At 44.4% G+C, this 17,814-nt stretch overlaps 1 protein-coding gene across 1 annotated transcript; it reads left to right on the top strand.

Annotated features, from left to right (window-relative positions):
* Nucleotides 1–829: 829 nt before the first annotated feature.
* On the top strand, nucleotides 830–17,576 carry NKX3-2 (NK3 homeobox 2). Its single transcript, XM_060777965.2, has 2 exons — nucleotides 830–1,372; nucleotides 16,656–17,576. The coding sequence occupies exons 1-2, from the start codon at nucleotides 970–972 to the stop codon at nucleotides 17,291–17,293; spliced, it is 1,041 nt and encodes a 346-aa protein (XP_060633948.2). The 5' UTR covers nucleotides 830–969; the 3' UTR covers nucleotides 17,294–17,576.
* The last annotated feature ends 238 nt before the right edge of the window (nucleotides 17,577–17,814 follow it).

The raw sequence follows: 17,814 nt of genomic DNA, 5'->3' as shown, positions 1-17,814 counted from the left end.
AGAAAGAATGGATGGAAGGAAGAACGGAAGGAAGGAAGAACGGATGGAAGGAAGACTGGATGGAAGGAAAAATGGAAGGAAGAATGGATGAATGGATTAATGGAAGGAAGGCAAAAAGGAAGGAAGGATGGAAGGAAGAATGGAAGGAATCCGGGAAGAAAGGAAGGAAGAATGGATAAATGGAAGGAAGAATGGATGAATGGAAGGAAGGAAGGAAGGAAGGAAGGAAGGAAGGAAAAAGGGAAGAAGGGAAGGAAAACAATTGGTTATACGCGGCCCTTCTTTGAGGGACCAAGGCCTTTGCCTTCCCTCCAAGTGAGTAGGACCCGGTCGGAAAATCGAACTTCTCCTCAGTCAGAACAGGGCACCGAAAGAAGTTGAAATGTCCTTGAAGTTGAGGAACTGTTTGCAGTGACTCGAGGCGGAAAACGGGAATGACTTCCACTTATTTTCTCATATCAAAGTAACGAGAGAGGCGTCGCAAAGCCACACACTGACGCCCGCATTCAACCGCATTATTGGAGTTTTAAAAATGTGTGTGTGTGTCCCGGATGGGCGGGAAAGGGTTAAAGGCTCGCGCCGTGGGAGCCAATCCGAGGGCGGCCCGAGCGGAGCCCAGCCCAATGGGAGCGCGCCGGACGGTGGAGCTGTCACTCAGCGGCGAGGCATGACAGCCGGCCGCGCGAGAAAAAGGCAGCGAGCGGCCGAGACGAGAAACAGAGGCGCGGCAACGACGGGGAGGGAGGGAAGGAAGGAAGGAGGGAAAGTGAGAGAGAGAGAGAGAGAGAAAGGAAGGAGAGAGTGAGGGAGGAGGGAGGGAGCGGGGGTCCCGGCAGCAGCGCAGGCCAGCGGAAGAGCCTTGAATGGGAGGGCTGCGGTGGGCGCCGAGGGCTCCCGCTGCTGCTGCTGCTCTTGTTGCTGCTTCGGCTGCCATGCGCGGGCCCAGCTGAAGGGCGGCCCAGAAGCGCCATGGCCCTACGCGGCGGCGGCGGCGGAGGAGGCAGCGTCCCTGCCCCGACGCCCTTCTCCATCCAAGCCATCCTCAACAAGAAGGAGGAGCGGGGCTTCGCGCACGGGCGGCTGCAGCTCCCGCCTCCGCCGGCAGGGGGCGCCCTGGCCAGCCCCGACGCCTGCTGCTGGAAGCTCTTCCAGGCCGCCGCCGCTCTCCAGCACCACCAGCCCGCTTTGGGGCCCTCCGCCCCGGCTCCTTGGGACTCCGACTCGGCCTTGAGCGAGGAGCGAGAGGAGGAAGAGGACGACGAAGAAGAAGAGGACGAGGAGGAAGACGAGGAGGAGGAGGGAGAAGGCGAGGGAGTCCTCCTCCCCGAAGGCCCCGCCAAGGACCACACGGAGCAGCCTGACCCATCCTCAGGTAGGCAGGGAACCGAGGGTGGCGCCCAGAAGGAAAGGGCTCTCCACCGAATCCTTGTTTCCACAACAAGCCATTTCCCCCCAAACCCAATGATCACCGGGAAAGGAAGCGCTGCCTCCTCCAACTGCCTGGTTAGGGTTAGACTCGCTAGAAGTCCCTCGCCTTTCGTCACCGGGGAATGGAAAGGAGTGATGTTACTATTATCCAGGCTTACAGGCGCCCTCCCCTCTAACTTAGACTCGAAAGAGTCTGAAACTCAGTTAAAAACATCCGATTTGCAAACTGCTCCTAGTTAAGAACGTCGCCGGCAACAGGAAGGCAGAGAAATCGACTTCTAGGGACCTCGTCACACTAGAGAATGAATCCACTTTAAATCCGGTTCGTGTCCCTCAGAATTCTGGGGTTTGTAGTTTAGGGAGGAGCCTTTAACAGCCTCACTAAACTACAAACTCCAGAATTCCGCAGGAGGCAGAAACCAGATTTAAAGGGGATTCGTTCTCTAGTGTGATGATATATTAAGAAGGAAAATTCACTCTTGGAATTGTTATTATCATTCTCTCGAAAAGGAAATTCACTCCTGGAAGAATTATCACCATTCCCTCGGAAGGAATATTCAGTCAGGGCTCGACTTCAGTAGAGATTCATCTTTGTTTGCACAACAAGCCACATTTATCAAAACCCAATGATCCCGGAGACAAAAAGTGAGGGGATTTCTTCTGAACAGGCACAGCACAGCAAACACCACAGGGCTGCTAACTATGCTATGCTATCCAAAACTCGCTGCGCTCGACCTCTCTCTCTCTCTCTCTCTCTCTCTCTCTCTCTCTATATATATATATATATATATATATATATCCAAAAATGTATCTCTTCCTACTTACAAACAAATCCAGCTTAAGAAAACACCTACAGAACCGATCGTGTTGGTAACATGGGGACTGCCTGCATTTGGTCAGCTGTAGCAGACTCCTGCCATGCAATTTCAGAGAAGTCGGGTTTTGGACTGTGGTCCTCTGGAGGAAAGGGAAGGAAGGAAGGAAGGAAGGAAGGAAAGAAGGAAGGAAGGAAGGAAGGAAGGAAGGAAGGAAGGAAGGAAGGAAGGAAAACTAAAGAAGGAAAGGAAAGGACAGGAAGGAAGGAAAACCAAGGAAGGAAAGGAAAAGAAAGAAAGCAAGAAAAGAAAGGAAAGGAAAGGTAGAAGGGAAAACAAGGAAAGGAAAGGAAAGGAAAGGAAAGGAAAGGAAAGGAAAGCAAGGAAGGAAGGAAGGGAAGGAAAGGAAAGGAAAGGAAAGGAAAGCAAGGAAGGGAAGGGAAGGGAAGGGAAGGAAAGGAAAGGAAAGGAAAGGAAAGGAAAGGAAAGGAAAGGAAAGGAAAGGAAGAAAATGCAAGCATGGAAGAAAGGGAAAGGAAAGAAAGGAAGGAAAGGAAAGGAAGGAAGGAAGGCAAAATAAGGAAAAGAAAAGAAAGCAAGCAAGCAAGCAAAGGGGCAGGGAAAAGAAAAGAAAGCAAGGAAGAGAAGGAAAAGAAAATAAAGAAGGAAGGGAAAGGAAAGGAAAGCAAGGAAGAAAGGAAAAGAAAAGAAGGAAGGGAAAACAAGGAAAGAAAGAAAAAGAAAAAAGCAAGGAAGGAAAGGAAAGGAAAAGAAAGCAAGGAAGGAAAGAAAATGAAAAGAAAAGGAAAGGAAAGGGAAGGAAGGAAGGAAAGGAAAGGAAGACAAAGAAAGGTAAGGAAAAGAAAGAAAAGAAAAGCAAGCAAGCAAACAAGCATGGGAGGGAGGGAAGGGAAGGAAAAGAATTCTCTCCTCTGTGTGCTCGAAGCCATATCGTACCAGAAGTCAATGCTGACTGCTTGCAGGGAGGAACACAACTTGGGGTTTTGAGGATTTCTTTAAAAATGGGCTTCTTCCCTTAAGTGCTCCTGTGACTGGATCTCCACCGCCCTGTGATGCAGTCCCTGCATTCTATTGCCAGTGTCGCCCCCATAATACAGTTTAACTGCATCTGTGTTTTGTATGAGTCTACACTGACCATACAATGCTGTTCCGAACTGCATTATATAGCAGTGTGGATCCAGCCTGTTTCAACGCTGTTTGTTTGGCGTGGAGGCTTCCTCCGCTCCATCAAAAGTAAGCAGTCTATTTCGACGAATGGCTGCTTCTCTTCAGGGAGTAAAGCTCGCTTACGTTTCTGTTTTCTAGCCCTGGAAATACCAAGCCTGGGCACTTTCCCTCTCTTATCCAATCTGTGAATGGACAAAACTAAAACTCAACGCTTTTAGCTTTAATCCAGGCGCCCAGGTCTGCAATCTTACACACAAGTTTTGTTCCTGGGTTATAAATGTCATTTCCTAATTGGGTCTATCATTTTAAAAAATGGGAAAATTTGATTAAACTGCAAAAACTTTTGTGTGTAGGACATCCCGCAGCACATTTTGCTGTAGTTTTGCAATGAGAGTCTCAACCAATTCAACCTAGTTTGTGGAGGTTTCTGGGGTATAACAACTTTTAAAGTAAATACTGCGCAATTAAAGTGGAATAACACGGCACCCAGGAGGGCCTTTCCACACAGCCATATAACCCAGAATATCAAGGCAAAAATCCCACAATATCTGCTTTGAACTGGGTTATCTGAGTCCACACTACCATATATTCCAGTTCAAAACAGATAATGTGGGATTTTATTCAGCTGTGTGGAAGGGGCCTAAAAAGCATTCCTGAAGGAAGTCCATCCAATCTCTTGTTGTTGTTCAGCGCTGAGGCGAGCCTCTTGCAGGTTTCTCCGAGGCTGAGAGTGTGTGATTCACCCAATGGGCTTCAGTGGTGAGGAGCGACTCAATGGCCATCTCTCCGGGGTGCTTTGATTGTGTTTTTCCTGTACTTGAGTGGTTGTGGACTAGATGGCCCATGTAGTCTCTTCTGACTCTATGATTCTATGAATCCTTGTCACCTAAAAAAATAAAATTGACGCCTTGACTTTACATAATAATAATAATAATAATAATAATAATAATAATGTAATGTTTGTTTGTGGGATTAGCATAACTCAAAAACCACTGGACGAATTGACACCAAATTTGGACAAAATACACCTATCACTCCAGTGAGTGACTATCACCCATAAAAACACTGAAAAACAAGCAGAAGAGACTTAAAAGCCCAAAAAATACATTACAACAGCATGCACAAAACCACACACACATATACATGCAAACACATATATACACACGTAAACACAAATATATGCATATATATACATATATATACACACACAAAACACGCAGACTGGGCCACAGCAACGCCTGGCAAGGTATGGCTAATAATAATAATAAATAATAATAATAATAATAATAATAATACAATAACACTTTACTCCAATTCATCTTCTATGACACTATAAGCAACAGGATTTGGGGGGGGGGGGGAGTATTTGATCCTGCTTTGAAAGTGTTATTTCCTATTTCATTGTGCAGTACTTACTTTGAAAGTAGTTCTTATACTCCAGAAATTTTGTTTTTGCGGCTTCCACAAACTGTGTTGAATTAGTGGGGAACTATGAGAGATTCACTGAAAAACTAGAGAAAAATGCGTTGCAGGATGTCCCGCACAAAGTAAGTTTTTACAGTTTAATAAACTTTTCCTATTTCTTGTAACAGAAGCGATTAGGAAATAATAATAATAATAACAACAACAACAACAACAACAACACAACAATAATTACATTCATCTTGTTGTGTTTCAAATAATAATAATAATAATAACCAGTAAAGGTGGTCCCAGTGGTGATCGGCACACTGGGTGCAGTGCCTAAAGACCTTGGCCTGCACTTAAACACAATCGGCGCTGACAAGATTACCATCGGCCAGCTGCAAAAGGGTACCCTACTCGCCGATGTATCACACAGCCCTAGACACTTGGGAAGTCTCCGACGTGTGATCCAATACAACAGCCAGCAGTGCCTGCTGTGGACTCATCTTTCTAATTAATAATAATAATAATAATAATAATAATAATAATAATTTTATTTATAGACCGCCCTCCCTCTCCAGGGGACTAATTTATAAGGTAAAGGTAAAGGTAGTCCCCTGACATTAAGTCCAGTCATGTGGTGCTCATCTCCATTTCTAAGCCGAAGAGCCAGCGTTGTCCGTAGACACCTCCAAGGTCATGTGGCCGGCATGACTGCATGGAGCGCCGTTAACTCATTTATAACCCAGGGAAAATTCGTGTTACATAGTGTGATGGGCTCTGAGACTCCACCGTCTTGGTTGGAGCCTTGGGCTACCTGTTTGCCCCTGAATTGGAGAAGAAGGCGATGGCGGAGACGAGACAGGTTGGAAGTACCTGTGATAGCAAAAGGGACAGTTGTGATATCTTCCTGACAGACACATTTTCGTTTACGGGAGGGGGAAGATAGTTTTCCTGGCTACTCCAACGGGACATATATCTGCAGAGAGCTTGTACATTTGCCTTGGTTTGCTGGCAGCAACCTTGGTGGTCTACCAAGAAAGAAAGGGGGAGGGGGGGGGGTCCCAAGAAAAAAAGGAATGCCTTGTTGCGGCAATGACTTCATAGCAAAAGCAATAAGTGAAAGAGGAGATGATGGAGGCGAGGAAAGAAATAATCGCTGTCCTCTTTCTCGGCCTTCCTCGCCGCTTGGGTCCCGTCCATGCTTTCACCCCCTCAAACAGTCAACCCTGCTTTCGAGGAAAGTGCGGCGCCCAGAAGAAGCTCATCCTTCTCCGCCAAGCCTCGTCTTGGCTTCACAATCCCTACCTTTTTTAAAGGATACTATATTAATATATCGTCCAAGACTTTCACTGCCGGAATCACCGTGGTGTTGTGTGGTTTCCGGGCTATATGGCCGTGTTCGAGCAGCATTTTTCTCTCCTGACGATCCTCGGAAGGTGCCTGCCACAGATGGAGGCGAAACGTCAGGAGAAAGTGCTGCCAGAACAGGGCCATACAGCCTGGACACCACACAACGCACATTGTATTATATGATATTAAGTGATATAATATATCTATTTATTTATCATGTGAGAAGCAAATTGAGAAAATATTTCTGTAATATAATATAATCTTCTATAAATAAGAATGTAAGGTTCGTTTGTCGGAACAGGGCCATACAGTCTGGAAACCGCACAACATAGACAATATATTATATTACTAGCTGTCCTCTGCCACGCGTTGCTGTGGCCCAGTCTGTGTTTTGTGTGTTTTGTGTTTTGTGTGTGTATATATTTGTGTATATGTGTATATATGTGTGTTTGCGTGTGTATATATAGGTGTGTGTGTATGGTTTTGCTCGTGTGTTGTAATTTTTTTTTTGTTTTTTTGGCTTTTTAAGTCTCTTCTGCTGTTTTTTTCAGTGTTTTTATGAGTGATAGTCAGTCGTTGTCCTGATGCGTGTATTCTGTCCAAATTTGGTGTCAATTCGTCCAGTGGTTTTTGAGTTATGTTAATCCCACAAACTAACATTACATTTTATTTACATAGTTATAATATAATATCTATTTGTTTATCATGTGAGAAGCAAATTGAGAAAATGAGAATATAATGTATTATAATGTATTACTATAATATAATATAATATAATATAATATAATATAATATAATATAATATAATATAATATAATATCATCCTAGTGCAGTGTGGAGGATGATAAACTATCTACAATGGGACTTGCATATGGGATTTGTAGTTCACCCACACCCACTGATCCAGCTGACATTGGATCTAGACTCAATTTGGATCACAGATAAGCAATCTCTTTCTCAAATAACCCTGAGCACCGCTGGTCCCCAAGCTAGTACTATAATGTAATGTAATGTAATGCAATGCAATGCAATGCAATGCAATGCAATGCAATGCAATGCAATGCAATGCAATGCAATGCAAAGCAAAGCAAAGCAAAGCAAAGCAAAGCAAAGCAAAGCAAAGCAATGCAATGCAATGCAATGCAATGCAATGCAATGCAATGCAATGCAATGCAATGCAATGCAATGCAATGCAATGCAATGCAATGCAATATAAGGATATTTTACAGAGCCAGCCTAGTATAGTGTTTTGGTGTAGTGTTTCCCACTGCTCTGCCATATCCCTCTGCAATATCGGTTGCCAGAAGACAAATCCCCCATTTTCTGCTTTTAACTGGAATATATGGCAGTGTGGACTCAGATAATCCAGTTCAAAGCATATATTGTGGGATTTTCTGCCTCGTGTACGGTAATAATAATATTAGATCGTCTAGGCTATTTTTCCAGCTACTAGAAGATAATTCATATATTCAACTAATGTTGTCCACTTGCTGATGGGCAAACTCCAGTTGTTGTTTTCCATTCCAGCATTCATAAACCTATATCCACAATAAAACCCCAGTCACACAGAAATCCTGGCTGTTTTGGTTTGTCCTTGGGTCGCTGATTCAGAAAATGCCATAGGATATACCGCATCAGCTCCAGTTTCTTTGGCTCCTTCTACACTGTCATATAAAATCCAGATTATCTGCTTTGAACTGGATTATATGGCGGTGTGACTCATTAAATCCATAACAACAACAACACCAGGGGACTCAGAGCAGATTCCAGCATATATGGATTATTTGCTTTGATCATCTGAATAATCAGTCTAACCAGTCTAGAAGGTATACTAATATATAGTACAATATAGTAATATATAATACTGATAACTTGCTATGCTAATAATATAATATATTGTATGTATAATATATACCTTGTAAGCAGCTCTGCGTCCCCTTCGGGATGTAGATAGATAGATAGATAGATAGATAGATAGATAGATAGATAGATATTTAGATAGATAGATAGATAGATAGTAGATAGATAGACTGACAGACAGACAGACAGACAGACAGACAGACAGACAATAGAAGGGGCCTTTGATATGGTTATCATGGTTTTCTATGGGCGAGCAGATGGAGACTGCTACATGGCATATATTATGTTCTGTATCTCAAAAACTAGATCTCATGGGGGGAAATTGGTGTCGTTTCTGGAATCAGCAGGTCAAATATATCCAGACACAGGGATGATATTTGAGGCACTAAAATACGAGGTGGGTCAAAAAGTTTTGCCTCCTGTGTCATAAAAACGTTAGGAATGAACCCATAACAGCAAAAGTTGCTAAGGATCGTAGCCTGTCCTCGACACAAAACTACCGCTCAACATAAGCCTCTTCCACGCAGCTGAATAAAATGCCACATTTTCTGTTTTGAACCGGGATATACGGCAGTGTGGACTCAGATAACGTGGTTCAAAGCACATATTGTGGGATTTTCTGCCTTGATTATCTGGGTTCTAGCGCTGTATGGAAGGGCCCATAGTCACCATCATTTGCACCATCCTTTAACTCAGCCAAAGCTTATCTTTCAGAGGTCCAAACAGGTAAAAGTCAGAAGGGAAAAAATCATAAACATTCTTCAGTGTTGTTGAAGGCTTTCAAAGCCGGAATCACTGGGCTGTTGTGAGTTTTCCAGGCTGTATGGCCATGTTCCAGAAGCATTCTCTCCTGATGTTTTGCCTATATCTATGGCATGCATTCTCAGAGGTTGTGAGGTCTGGTGGAAATGCGAACAAGCAAAAAAAGAAAGAGAGAGAGAGAGAAGAAAAGAAAAGAAAAGGCTAGGCAAGTGAGATGTATATATCTGTGGAATATCCAGGGTGGGAGAAAGAACTCTTGTCTGCTTTAGGCAGGTGTGAATGTTGTAATTGGCCATTTTTAATTATTATTGAACGGCCTCGCAGCTTCAAAGCCTGGCTGCTTTGACCAATGATTAGTTCTATGTGTTGTCCAAGGCTTTCATGGTCGGAATAACTGGGTTGTTGCGAGTTTTCCGGGCTGTATGGTCATGTTCCAGAAGCATTCTTTCCTGACGTTTCACCCACATCTACGGCAGGCATCCTTAGAGATTGTGAGGTTTGTTGGAAACTAGGCTAGTGAAGTTTATATATCTGTGGAATGTCCAGGGTGGGTCTGTTGGAGGCAAGGGTGAATGTTGCAAGGGATCACCTTGATTAGCCTTGCAGCTTCAAAGCCTGGCTGCTTCCTGGCTGGAGGAGTCCTTTGTTGGGAGGTGCTAGCTGAAATTCAGTAACGACGCTTTTAGCTTCAAATTCTTGGTTCTAATCAGTCAGTCGTAAAAAAAGACTCTTATCAGTAGAGTAAGGTTAGCTCTGTCATATCATAAATAGATAGTCCAGTAGTTGTGAAAGAAAAAAAAGTTAGAGCGATGGAGGCATTACTTTTTCACCCACCCTCGTAAATATGTGTTGGCCAGTGTAATATTTGCAAGCTACTGTAGTAGGATTGACCCCCGCTGTGTTGACTCGCCCTCCAAGCCTTTATTTCGTGGATACTGCTGTACTCCTTCAATCCCCTTCCAGTTTGTGATGGCTCTAAGGCAACCCTGTTATGTGGCTTTTCTAGCAAGATGTGTTCAGAAGGTGTCACTCCAAATCGGGACTCCATCATCATGGGAGTTAGTTCCGAAAAGGCCTCGGTCGCTGAAATAATGCAACAGGAATATATGGCAGTGTGGACTCAGATAATCCAGTTCAAAGCAAAAATATTGTAGGAGGAACAAAAAAAATCAAATTATGTTACATAATGTTATTGATGGCCTGTGTTATAATCTCTAGTTGAGCAACTGCGGAAATAGAAACAGATTGTTTTTCTTCCAAATTTTGTTGCACCGTGAAATTATTAATACAAGATACAAATACAATCCTATTGGAACTTCTATTATATTTCCAAGCTACTACCATGTCTACGGATGGTTTCTGTTTTATCGCCTCAGGAAGTACGTGAGAAACTGCAAGAAACTGCAAGTCGCTTCTGGCGTGAGAGATTTGGTTGTCTACAAGGACGTTGCCTTGGGACGCCCCTTGAGATGTTTTGCTATCATGTGGGAGGCTTCTTTCATGTCCCCGCACGGGGAGCTGGAGCTGACATATGGGAGCTCACCCTGCTCTCCAGATTCGAACCACAGACCTTTCCTTCAGCAAAGGGTTTAACCGCAGAGTCCTCAAACTAAGGCCCGACGGCCGGATAGGGCCCTCCAAGGTCATTTACCCGGAACAACAACAATCCTACCTCATCAGCCAAAAGCAGGCCCACACTTCCCATTGAAATACTAATACGTTGATATTTGTTAAAATTGTTCTTCATTTTAATTATTGTATTGTTTTTAAGTGTTTTTTTTTTCTACAAATAAGATATGTGTAGTGTGCATAGGAATTCATTCATGCTTTTTTCAAATTATAATCCAGCCCTCCAACAGTTTGAGGGACTGTGACTTGGCCCTCTGTTTAAAAAAGTTTGAGGACCCCTGGTTTCAGTCTTTGGAAGATGATACCTTTGTTGGAAATAGTCACCCTCTACAAGCCTCCTATACTAGTTATTTGTTATGTATATAATTGAGACTGCATACTATATTGTGTGTGTGTGTTGGTATGCAGTTTTCCCCTTAACTCTATGTTGTTAGAGATTGTGGGAGGGACTACAGACCATATGACCCTGATCTTAGAATGTTCAGAGTGAGACTCCATTTTAGAATGCGTTGGAATCAGAAGTCAGTTGGAATCAGTTAAGTCAGCCCCGCTGGTGCAATGGGTTAAACCCTTGTGCCGGCAGGACTGCTGACCAATAATTGGTCAGCGGTTCAAATCCGGGGAGAGCAGGTTGAGCTCCCTCTGTCAGCTCCAGCTTCCCATGCAGGGACACGAGAGAAGCCTCTCACAAGGATGGTAAAGGATGGTAGAACATCAAACATGTCGGAGTCCCATGGGCAACTTCCTTGCAGGCAGCCAATTCTCTCACACCAGAAGGGACTTGCAGTTTCTCAAATTGCTCCTGATGCACACACACAAAATTAAGCCAATTAGAAGTCAGTTGATGCTTGAATCAGTTGGAAGTTAGAAGTTAGTGAAGTTAGAAGATGTCAGAGCAGGAGTATAGTCAGTATGTTGCAGTGAGATGTTCAGTTAATATATATGAATCTTGTTGAAGGCTTTCATAGCTGGAATCAGTGGTTTGCTGTGAGTTTTAAGACAGTATGGCCATGTTCCATACAGCCCGGAAAGGAGAGAATACTTCTGGAACAAGGCCATACAGCCCAGGAAAACTCACAGCAATATACAAGTCTGTTTGCATCAGATGTGTAGTACAGTCTGAAGTATAATTCAGTTAACATGAAACCTATAAGCAATGTACTTACAGTTTGTAAGGAAGTTTGTAAGGAAATCACCTATGTTAAACTTTTAATGAAGACTACCTAGTTTTGTCTCTTGAGAGCATGATTTGAAAGCAATATATTTTATGGGAGAGTAGATAATATATTTTTGGGTGACTGAAACAACACTCCTGGAGAACTGCTATATATTTTATGCATTTGCATATCTTTGTTCCTAACAGTTTAAAGCAGGGGCCCGGATGCAGCCCTCCATGGTCAGCTCAGGGTCAAAGTAAGCCTGAAATGACTTGAAAGCACACCACAACAACAACAATCTTATCTCACCAGCCAAAAGCAGGCCCACATTTCCCATTGAAATACTAATAAGTTTATATTTGTTACAATTGTTCTTCATTTTAATTATTGTATTGTTTTTAAGTGGTTTTTGCACTACAAATAAGATATGTGCAATGTGCATAGGAATTCATTCTTCTTCCTTTTTCAAATTATAATCCGGCCCTCCAACACTTTGAGGGACTGTGACCTGGCCCTCTGTTTAAAAAGTTTGAGGACGCCTGATTTAAAGAGATAACCGGGTATATCAGTCAAACAACTGACAAGTGTAATTTGCCTTGCATGAATACAAGTGGATATTTACCATTAAGGAGAAGGTTGACTCAAGTGATTTTAAAACTCTTCTCAGGAAGATCATACTTTACAAAAAAAAAATTAAAAAAAAGTTCTGATTCAAAAACTTGCCATCAGGCAATAATCCCCCCCCCCCCCAATAGTATCAGAGGTGACTTTGAGAAACTGCAAGTTGTTTCTGGTGTGAGAGAATTGGCCATCTGCAGGGATGTTGCCCATGGGGACACCTGGATGTTTTACTATCCTGCAGGAGGCTTCTCTTTAAAAACACAACATTTAAAAACCTAGCATTCTATTAAATGTCCTTTGACCAGAGGCTGGCTACTTGGAATGCCTCTGGTGTTGCTATAAGGAGGTTCTCCATTGTGCATGTGGCAGGGCTCAGGTTGCATTGTATTAGGTGGTGTATGGTTTGCCTTTCCCTACACTCACATGTTGGGAATCCACTTTGTGGCCCCATTTCCTAAGGTTGGCGCTTCATCTCGTGGTGCCAGAGCACAGTCTGTTCAGCACCTTCCAAGTCACCCATCGATATCAGCCATGGCTTGAGTTTCTGGGTTTTAGCCTGCCACTTTTGAACTCTCCCTTGCTGAGGTATTGCTGCGAGTATTGAGAAGCTTCCCCGCAGGATTGCAACACATCCCTGGGTATGTCTTTGTAGAGTAGACAGCTGATTCTCTCACATCAGAAGCAACTTGCAGCATGCAACCAACAAACTAACTAACCAGGGGACCGGGTTGTTGTAGGTTTTTTGGGCTGTATGGCCTTGTCTAGAAGCATTCCCTCCTAACATTTCTCCTGCATCTGTGGCAAGCATCCTCAGAGGTTGTGTGGTTTGTTGGAAACTAGCTCTTGTCTGTTGGAGGGAGGTGTGAATGTTTCAATTGGCCACCTTGATTAGCATTTGATGGCTTAACAGTTTTTAGGTTGTGGCTTGTTACTGCCTGGGGAAATCCTTTGTTGAGAGGTGATTCGATGTCCCTGATTGTTTCTTGTCTGGAGTTCCCCTGTGTTTGAGTGTTCTTCTTTAAGAGATGCCATTTAAATCCACAAGGATGTGGACAATTTCAACAGAAAGAAAGAAACTGTTAGGGATTCCTCATCTTTGGAAGAAGAAGGGGAGCAGGGAAATGCTCAGGAATTGGAGGGAGAAGAAGAATCAGACGAAGAGGGTTTGAAAGTGCCCATATTTCTAGAGAGACTAAAAGAGGAAAAGAGACAGAGCACAGACTGTGTTCAGCTAGAATAGCTGCTAAAAATGCTGAGCTAATTGGGAGACGCCCTAGCACCTCCTGTATGAGGAATTCAGGGCTATAAATCAGAAGGAGCAGTCAGCTTTCACTGGGACTGTGATACTGATGTTTGATTCCAGTTGAGCCTGCTTTGTGTCTGCTGCTAAGGACTTAGTTCATTGCCTGATGGAAGACTGGTGTTCCTTTTGGGACTTTGTTAGCGACTTTAATTTGTGTCTGGATTAAGACTTCATTGCTTTCTTTTGCACTTTTCAATTGCATTTGCTTATCCTTTATGTTTGTTGAAGTAAAGAATTTTTCTTTTACTTTCAAAATAGTCTAAAGGCTGTTTTTGAAGGGCAACTTAGGACAGAAACCATGAAAGTGAACAAAATCTGGCTACTAGTATTTTAAAAAGCTCTAAAATTATAATAGTAAATAAAGAAGAACACTCATACACAGGGGAACTCCAGACAAGAAACAATCAGGGACAGCTAATCACCTCTCAACATAGGATTCCTCCAGGAAGTAACAAGCAACACCTAAAAACTGTCAGGCCATCAAATGCTAATCAAGGTGACCAGTTGAAACATTCACACCTAGCTCCAACAGACACAAGTTCTTTCTCCCACCCTGGACCTTCTACAGATATATAAATCCAATTTTCCTAGTTTCCAATGAACCACACAATCTCTGAGGATGATTGCCAGAGATGCAGGCGAACATGGCCATACAGCCCGAAAAACCTACAACAACCCAGTGATTCTGGCCATGAAAGCTTTTGACAATACATCAACCAAAGGACCCTTTCAGAACCAACTATGACAATAATTGGGCAAGTTGACACCATAGAAAAAGGCCTCAAGCAAAAGAGTCCCAATCTGGAGGGTTGTTTTCAAGGGGGAGGGGGTGATGTGACAGTGGGGGGGGGGGGGAGGAGAGGTGTATGTAAATCTATGTGTGCACTAGTCGCCCCCTGCCAGGCGTTGCTGTGGCCCAGTCTGGCGATCTGGAAAATAAAGTAATGAGAAAGTGTTGGTTTCTGATATATGTAATGTCTTTATGCTTGTGGGTAAACAGTATTTCTTGCTGTTTCTTTGCCAGTGTTGATGTGGAGATTTTCTTTTTTGCCTACTCTGGAACATGCAACATAGAATTGTCCTTCTTTAGGGTCCCTTTCAAATCTATGATACTATATCTGTCATATAAATATGTGTGTGTGAATCATATCTATCTCTATCTCTATCTATCTATCTATCTATCTATCTATCTATCTATCCATCCATCTATCTATCTATCTATCTATCTATATTTATGGCTGGATGGCTCTTTGCCAGGAGGGCTCTGATTATATTTTCTTGCCCCGGTGAAGGGAGTTGGACTGGATGGCCTTAAGTATTTTCTGTTGGTCATGGGGGTTCTGTGTTGGAAGTTTGCCCCAATTCTGCCATTAGTGGGGTTCAGAATGCTCTTTGATTGCAGGTGAACTATAAATCCCAGCAACTACAACTCCCAAATGTCAAGGTCTATTTCCCCCAAACTCCATCTGCGTTCACCTTTGGGCATATTGAGTATTCCTGCCAAATTTGGTCCAGATCCATCATAGTTTGAGTCCACAGTGCTCTCTGGATGTAGGTGAACTACAACTCCCAAACTCAAGATCAATGCCCACCAAACCCTTCCAGTGTTTTCTGTTGGTCATGGGAGTCCTGTGTGTCACGTTTGGTTCAATTCCATCGTTGGTGGAGTTCAGAATGCTCTTTGATTGTAGGTGAGCTATAAATCCCAGCAACTACTACTCCCAAATGACAAAATCATTTTTTGAGTGATGGTCACTTCTTGGGTTAGTAGGTGTCTTGTGTCCAAATTTGGTGGCAATTTGTCCAGCAGGTTTTGAGTTATGTTACTCCCACAAACGAACATTACATTTTTATTTATATAGACTAGCTGTATCCACCACGGATTGCTGTGGCCAACCTTCCCTCCCTCTTTCTCTCCTTCTTTCCTTCCTTCCTTCCTTCATTTTTCTTTCCCTTCTTCTTTTTTCCCTCTCTACCTGTTTTTTCTCCCTTCCTTTGCTCTTTGGTTCCATCCTTCCTTCTTTCTCTCTTTCCTTCCTTCCTCCCCTCCCTCTTTCTCTCTTTCCTTCTTTCTCTCCTTCCTTCGTTCCCTCTTTTTTCCTTCTTTCCCCCTCTTCTTTCCCTTCTTCTTTCTTCCTTCTCTACCTGTTTTTTCCTCCCTTCCTTTGCTCTTTTGTTTCATTCTTTCTTCTTTCTCTCCTTCCTTCCTTCCTTCTCTCCCTCCCTCCCTCCCTCTTTCTCCCTTTCCTTCTTTCTCTCCTTCCTTCATTCCCTCTTTTGTTTCCTTCTTTTCCCCCTCTTCTTTCCCTTTTTCTTTCTTCCTTCTCTACCTGTTTTTTCCTCCTTTCCTTTGTTCTATGGTTCCTTCCTTCCTTCCCTCACTCTTTCTCTCATTCTTTCTTTATCTCCTTCCTTCATTCCCTTTTCCGCCTTCTTTCCCCCCTCTTCCCTTCTTCTTTCTTCCTTGTCTACCTGTTTCCCCCCATCTTTGCTCTTTTGTTCCATCCTTCCTCCCTTCTTTCTCTCTTTCCTTCCTTCCTTCCCTCTCTCTCTACTTCCTTCTCTCCTTCCATCCTTTTCCTTCCTTCTGATTTCATATTTTTTCATATTATATACAATCTAACAGTAAATAAACATCAAAAACTTCTTTGATCATATTTCATCATTATTTTCCTTCCTTCTTTCACTTTTTTATTTCCGTCACCCCTTCCTTCCTTCTCAACCTTCCTTTCCTTCCTTCTTTCCCTCCCTCCTTCTTTCCCTTTGTCCTTCCTTCCTTCCTTCCTTCCTTCCTTCCTTCCTTCCTTCCTTCCTTCCTTCCTTCCTTCCGTCCGTCGCCCTTTCTCTCTCTCTGTGTGTGTATATATGTGTGTGTTTTGTGTGCATGTTTGGGTTTTTTTCTTTTTAAGTCTCTTCTGTTGTATTTTTCAGTGTTTTTATGAGTGAGGGTCACTTATTGGCCTGATAGGTGTATTGTATCCAAATGTGGTGTCAGTTCGTCCAGTGGTTTTGAGTTCTGTTAATCCCACAAACGAAAATTCCATTTTTATGTATATAGAAGAAGATTGTTTACCCCCCCCCCCCCTTCGTAATGCCTCCCTTGACTCAGTCTTTCCCTATCTGTTGCCTCCCCAGCCGACCGCAGCCGCCTGGAGGACCCCAACGAGGAAGAGGAGGAGATCTCTGCGTGTCCTCGCCACCCGCGCGGTTGCGTGGACGGACTGTGCAGCCAGGCGCTCCCAGGGAGGGAGGCAGAGGAGCCTGCGGCGGAGAGGGCCACTCCGAGAGCGCCTTCCTCCTCGTCCTCGTCTTCCTCGTCCTCGTCTTCCTCTCCCATGGCGGCGGCCCCTCCGGCGGCCCCGAAGGCGAGGAAGAAGCGCTCTCGGGCGGCCTTCTCGCACGCGCAGGTCTTCGAGCTGGAGCGGCGCTTCAACCACCAGCGCTACCTCTCGGGGCCGGAGCGGGCCGACCTCGCCGCCTCGCTCAAGCTGACCGAGACCCAGGTCAAGATCTGGTTCCAGAACCGGCGCTACAAGACCAAGCGGCGCCAGCTGGCCGCGGACCTCCTGGCCTCCGCGCCCGCCGCCAAGAAGGTGGCCGTCAAGGTCCTCGTCCGCGACGACCAGCGCCAGTACCACCCGGGGGAGGTGCTCCGGCCCCCGCCGCCCCCGCCGCTACTCCACCTCCCGCCGCCCTACTACTACCCCTACTACTGCCTGCCCGGCTGGGCCCTCTCCGCCTGCGCCGCCGCCGCCGCCGGGGCCTCCCAGTGACTGACCCCCAAAACAAAAGGAAGGGCGCCCCTCCCGCGCCTTGGGACACTTTCTCAGAGACGATCCAGGCCTCCTCCTTTCCCGCAAGACCCCGACTTGCCCCCTCCCCGGAATTCCGCCCCACATACAAGGCTTCTCCCTCCCCCCCCCTTCCCTCGGGAGCCTTGCCAGGTCCAGCACTTTGCGGTTGTATGGAAATTGTTATTGTGACGACGATAATTATTGTTATTATTATTTTTATAGTCAATGTGAATATCTTATTCAGGCCTCTATTGGGGTGGGTGGGGCGGGTAAGGGAGGGGGGAGTCTTCATCACCCTCCAAGTGCCTTTTCTCTCCTCCTTTCTCCTCCTTTGCAGGGTCTCAGGCCCCTTCCACACCGCTGAATGCAATCCCACATTTTCTGGGAGATATTTATTTATTTAGAACTTTGATAACCCCTTCCAACAGGCAACTATTCGATGCCGACACAATATAATAACATAACATAAAATACAATTAGTAAAGGTAAAGGTTTTCCCC

The sequence above is a fragment of the Anolis sagrei genome, chromosome 5 (genome assembly GCF_037176765.1).
Source record: "Anolis sagrei isolate rAnoSag1 chromosome 5, rAnoSag1.mat, whole genome shotgun sequence".
Classification (NCBI taxonomy): Eukaryota; Metazoa; Chordata; class Lepidosauria; order Squamata; family Dactyloidae; genus Anolis; species Anolis sagrei.
The sequence above is the reverse complement of the archived record's forward strand: the minus strand, read 5'-3'. Positions and strand labels throughout refer to the sequence as shown.

What these genes read in the sequence shown, in the direction of transcription:
- NKX3-2 (XM_060777965.2), top strand. Translation starts at nt 970, where the DNA reads ATGGCCCTACGCGGCGGCGGCGGCGGAGGAGGCAGCGTCCCTGCCCCG. An exon ending in GCAGCCTGACCCATCCTCAG is followed by an intron (nt 1,373 to 16,655) that starts GTAGGCAGGGAA and finishes TTGCCTCCCCAG; the next exon opens with CCGACCGCAGCCGCCTGGAG.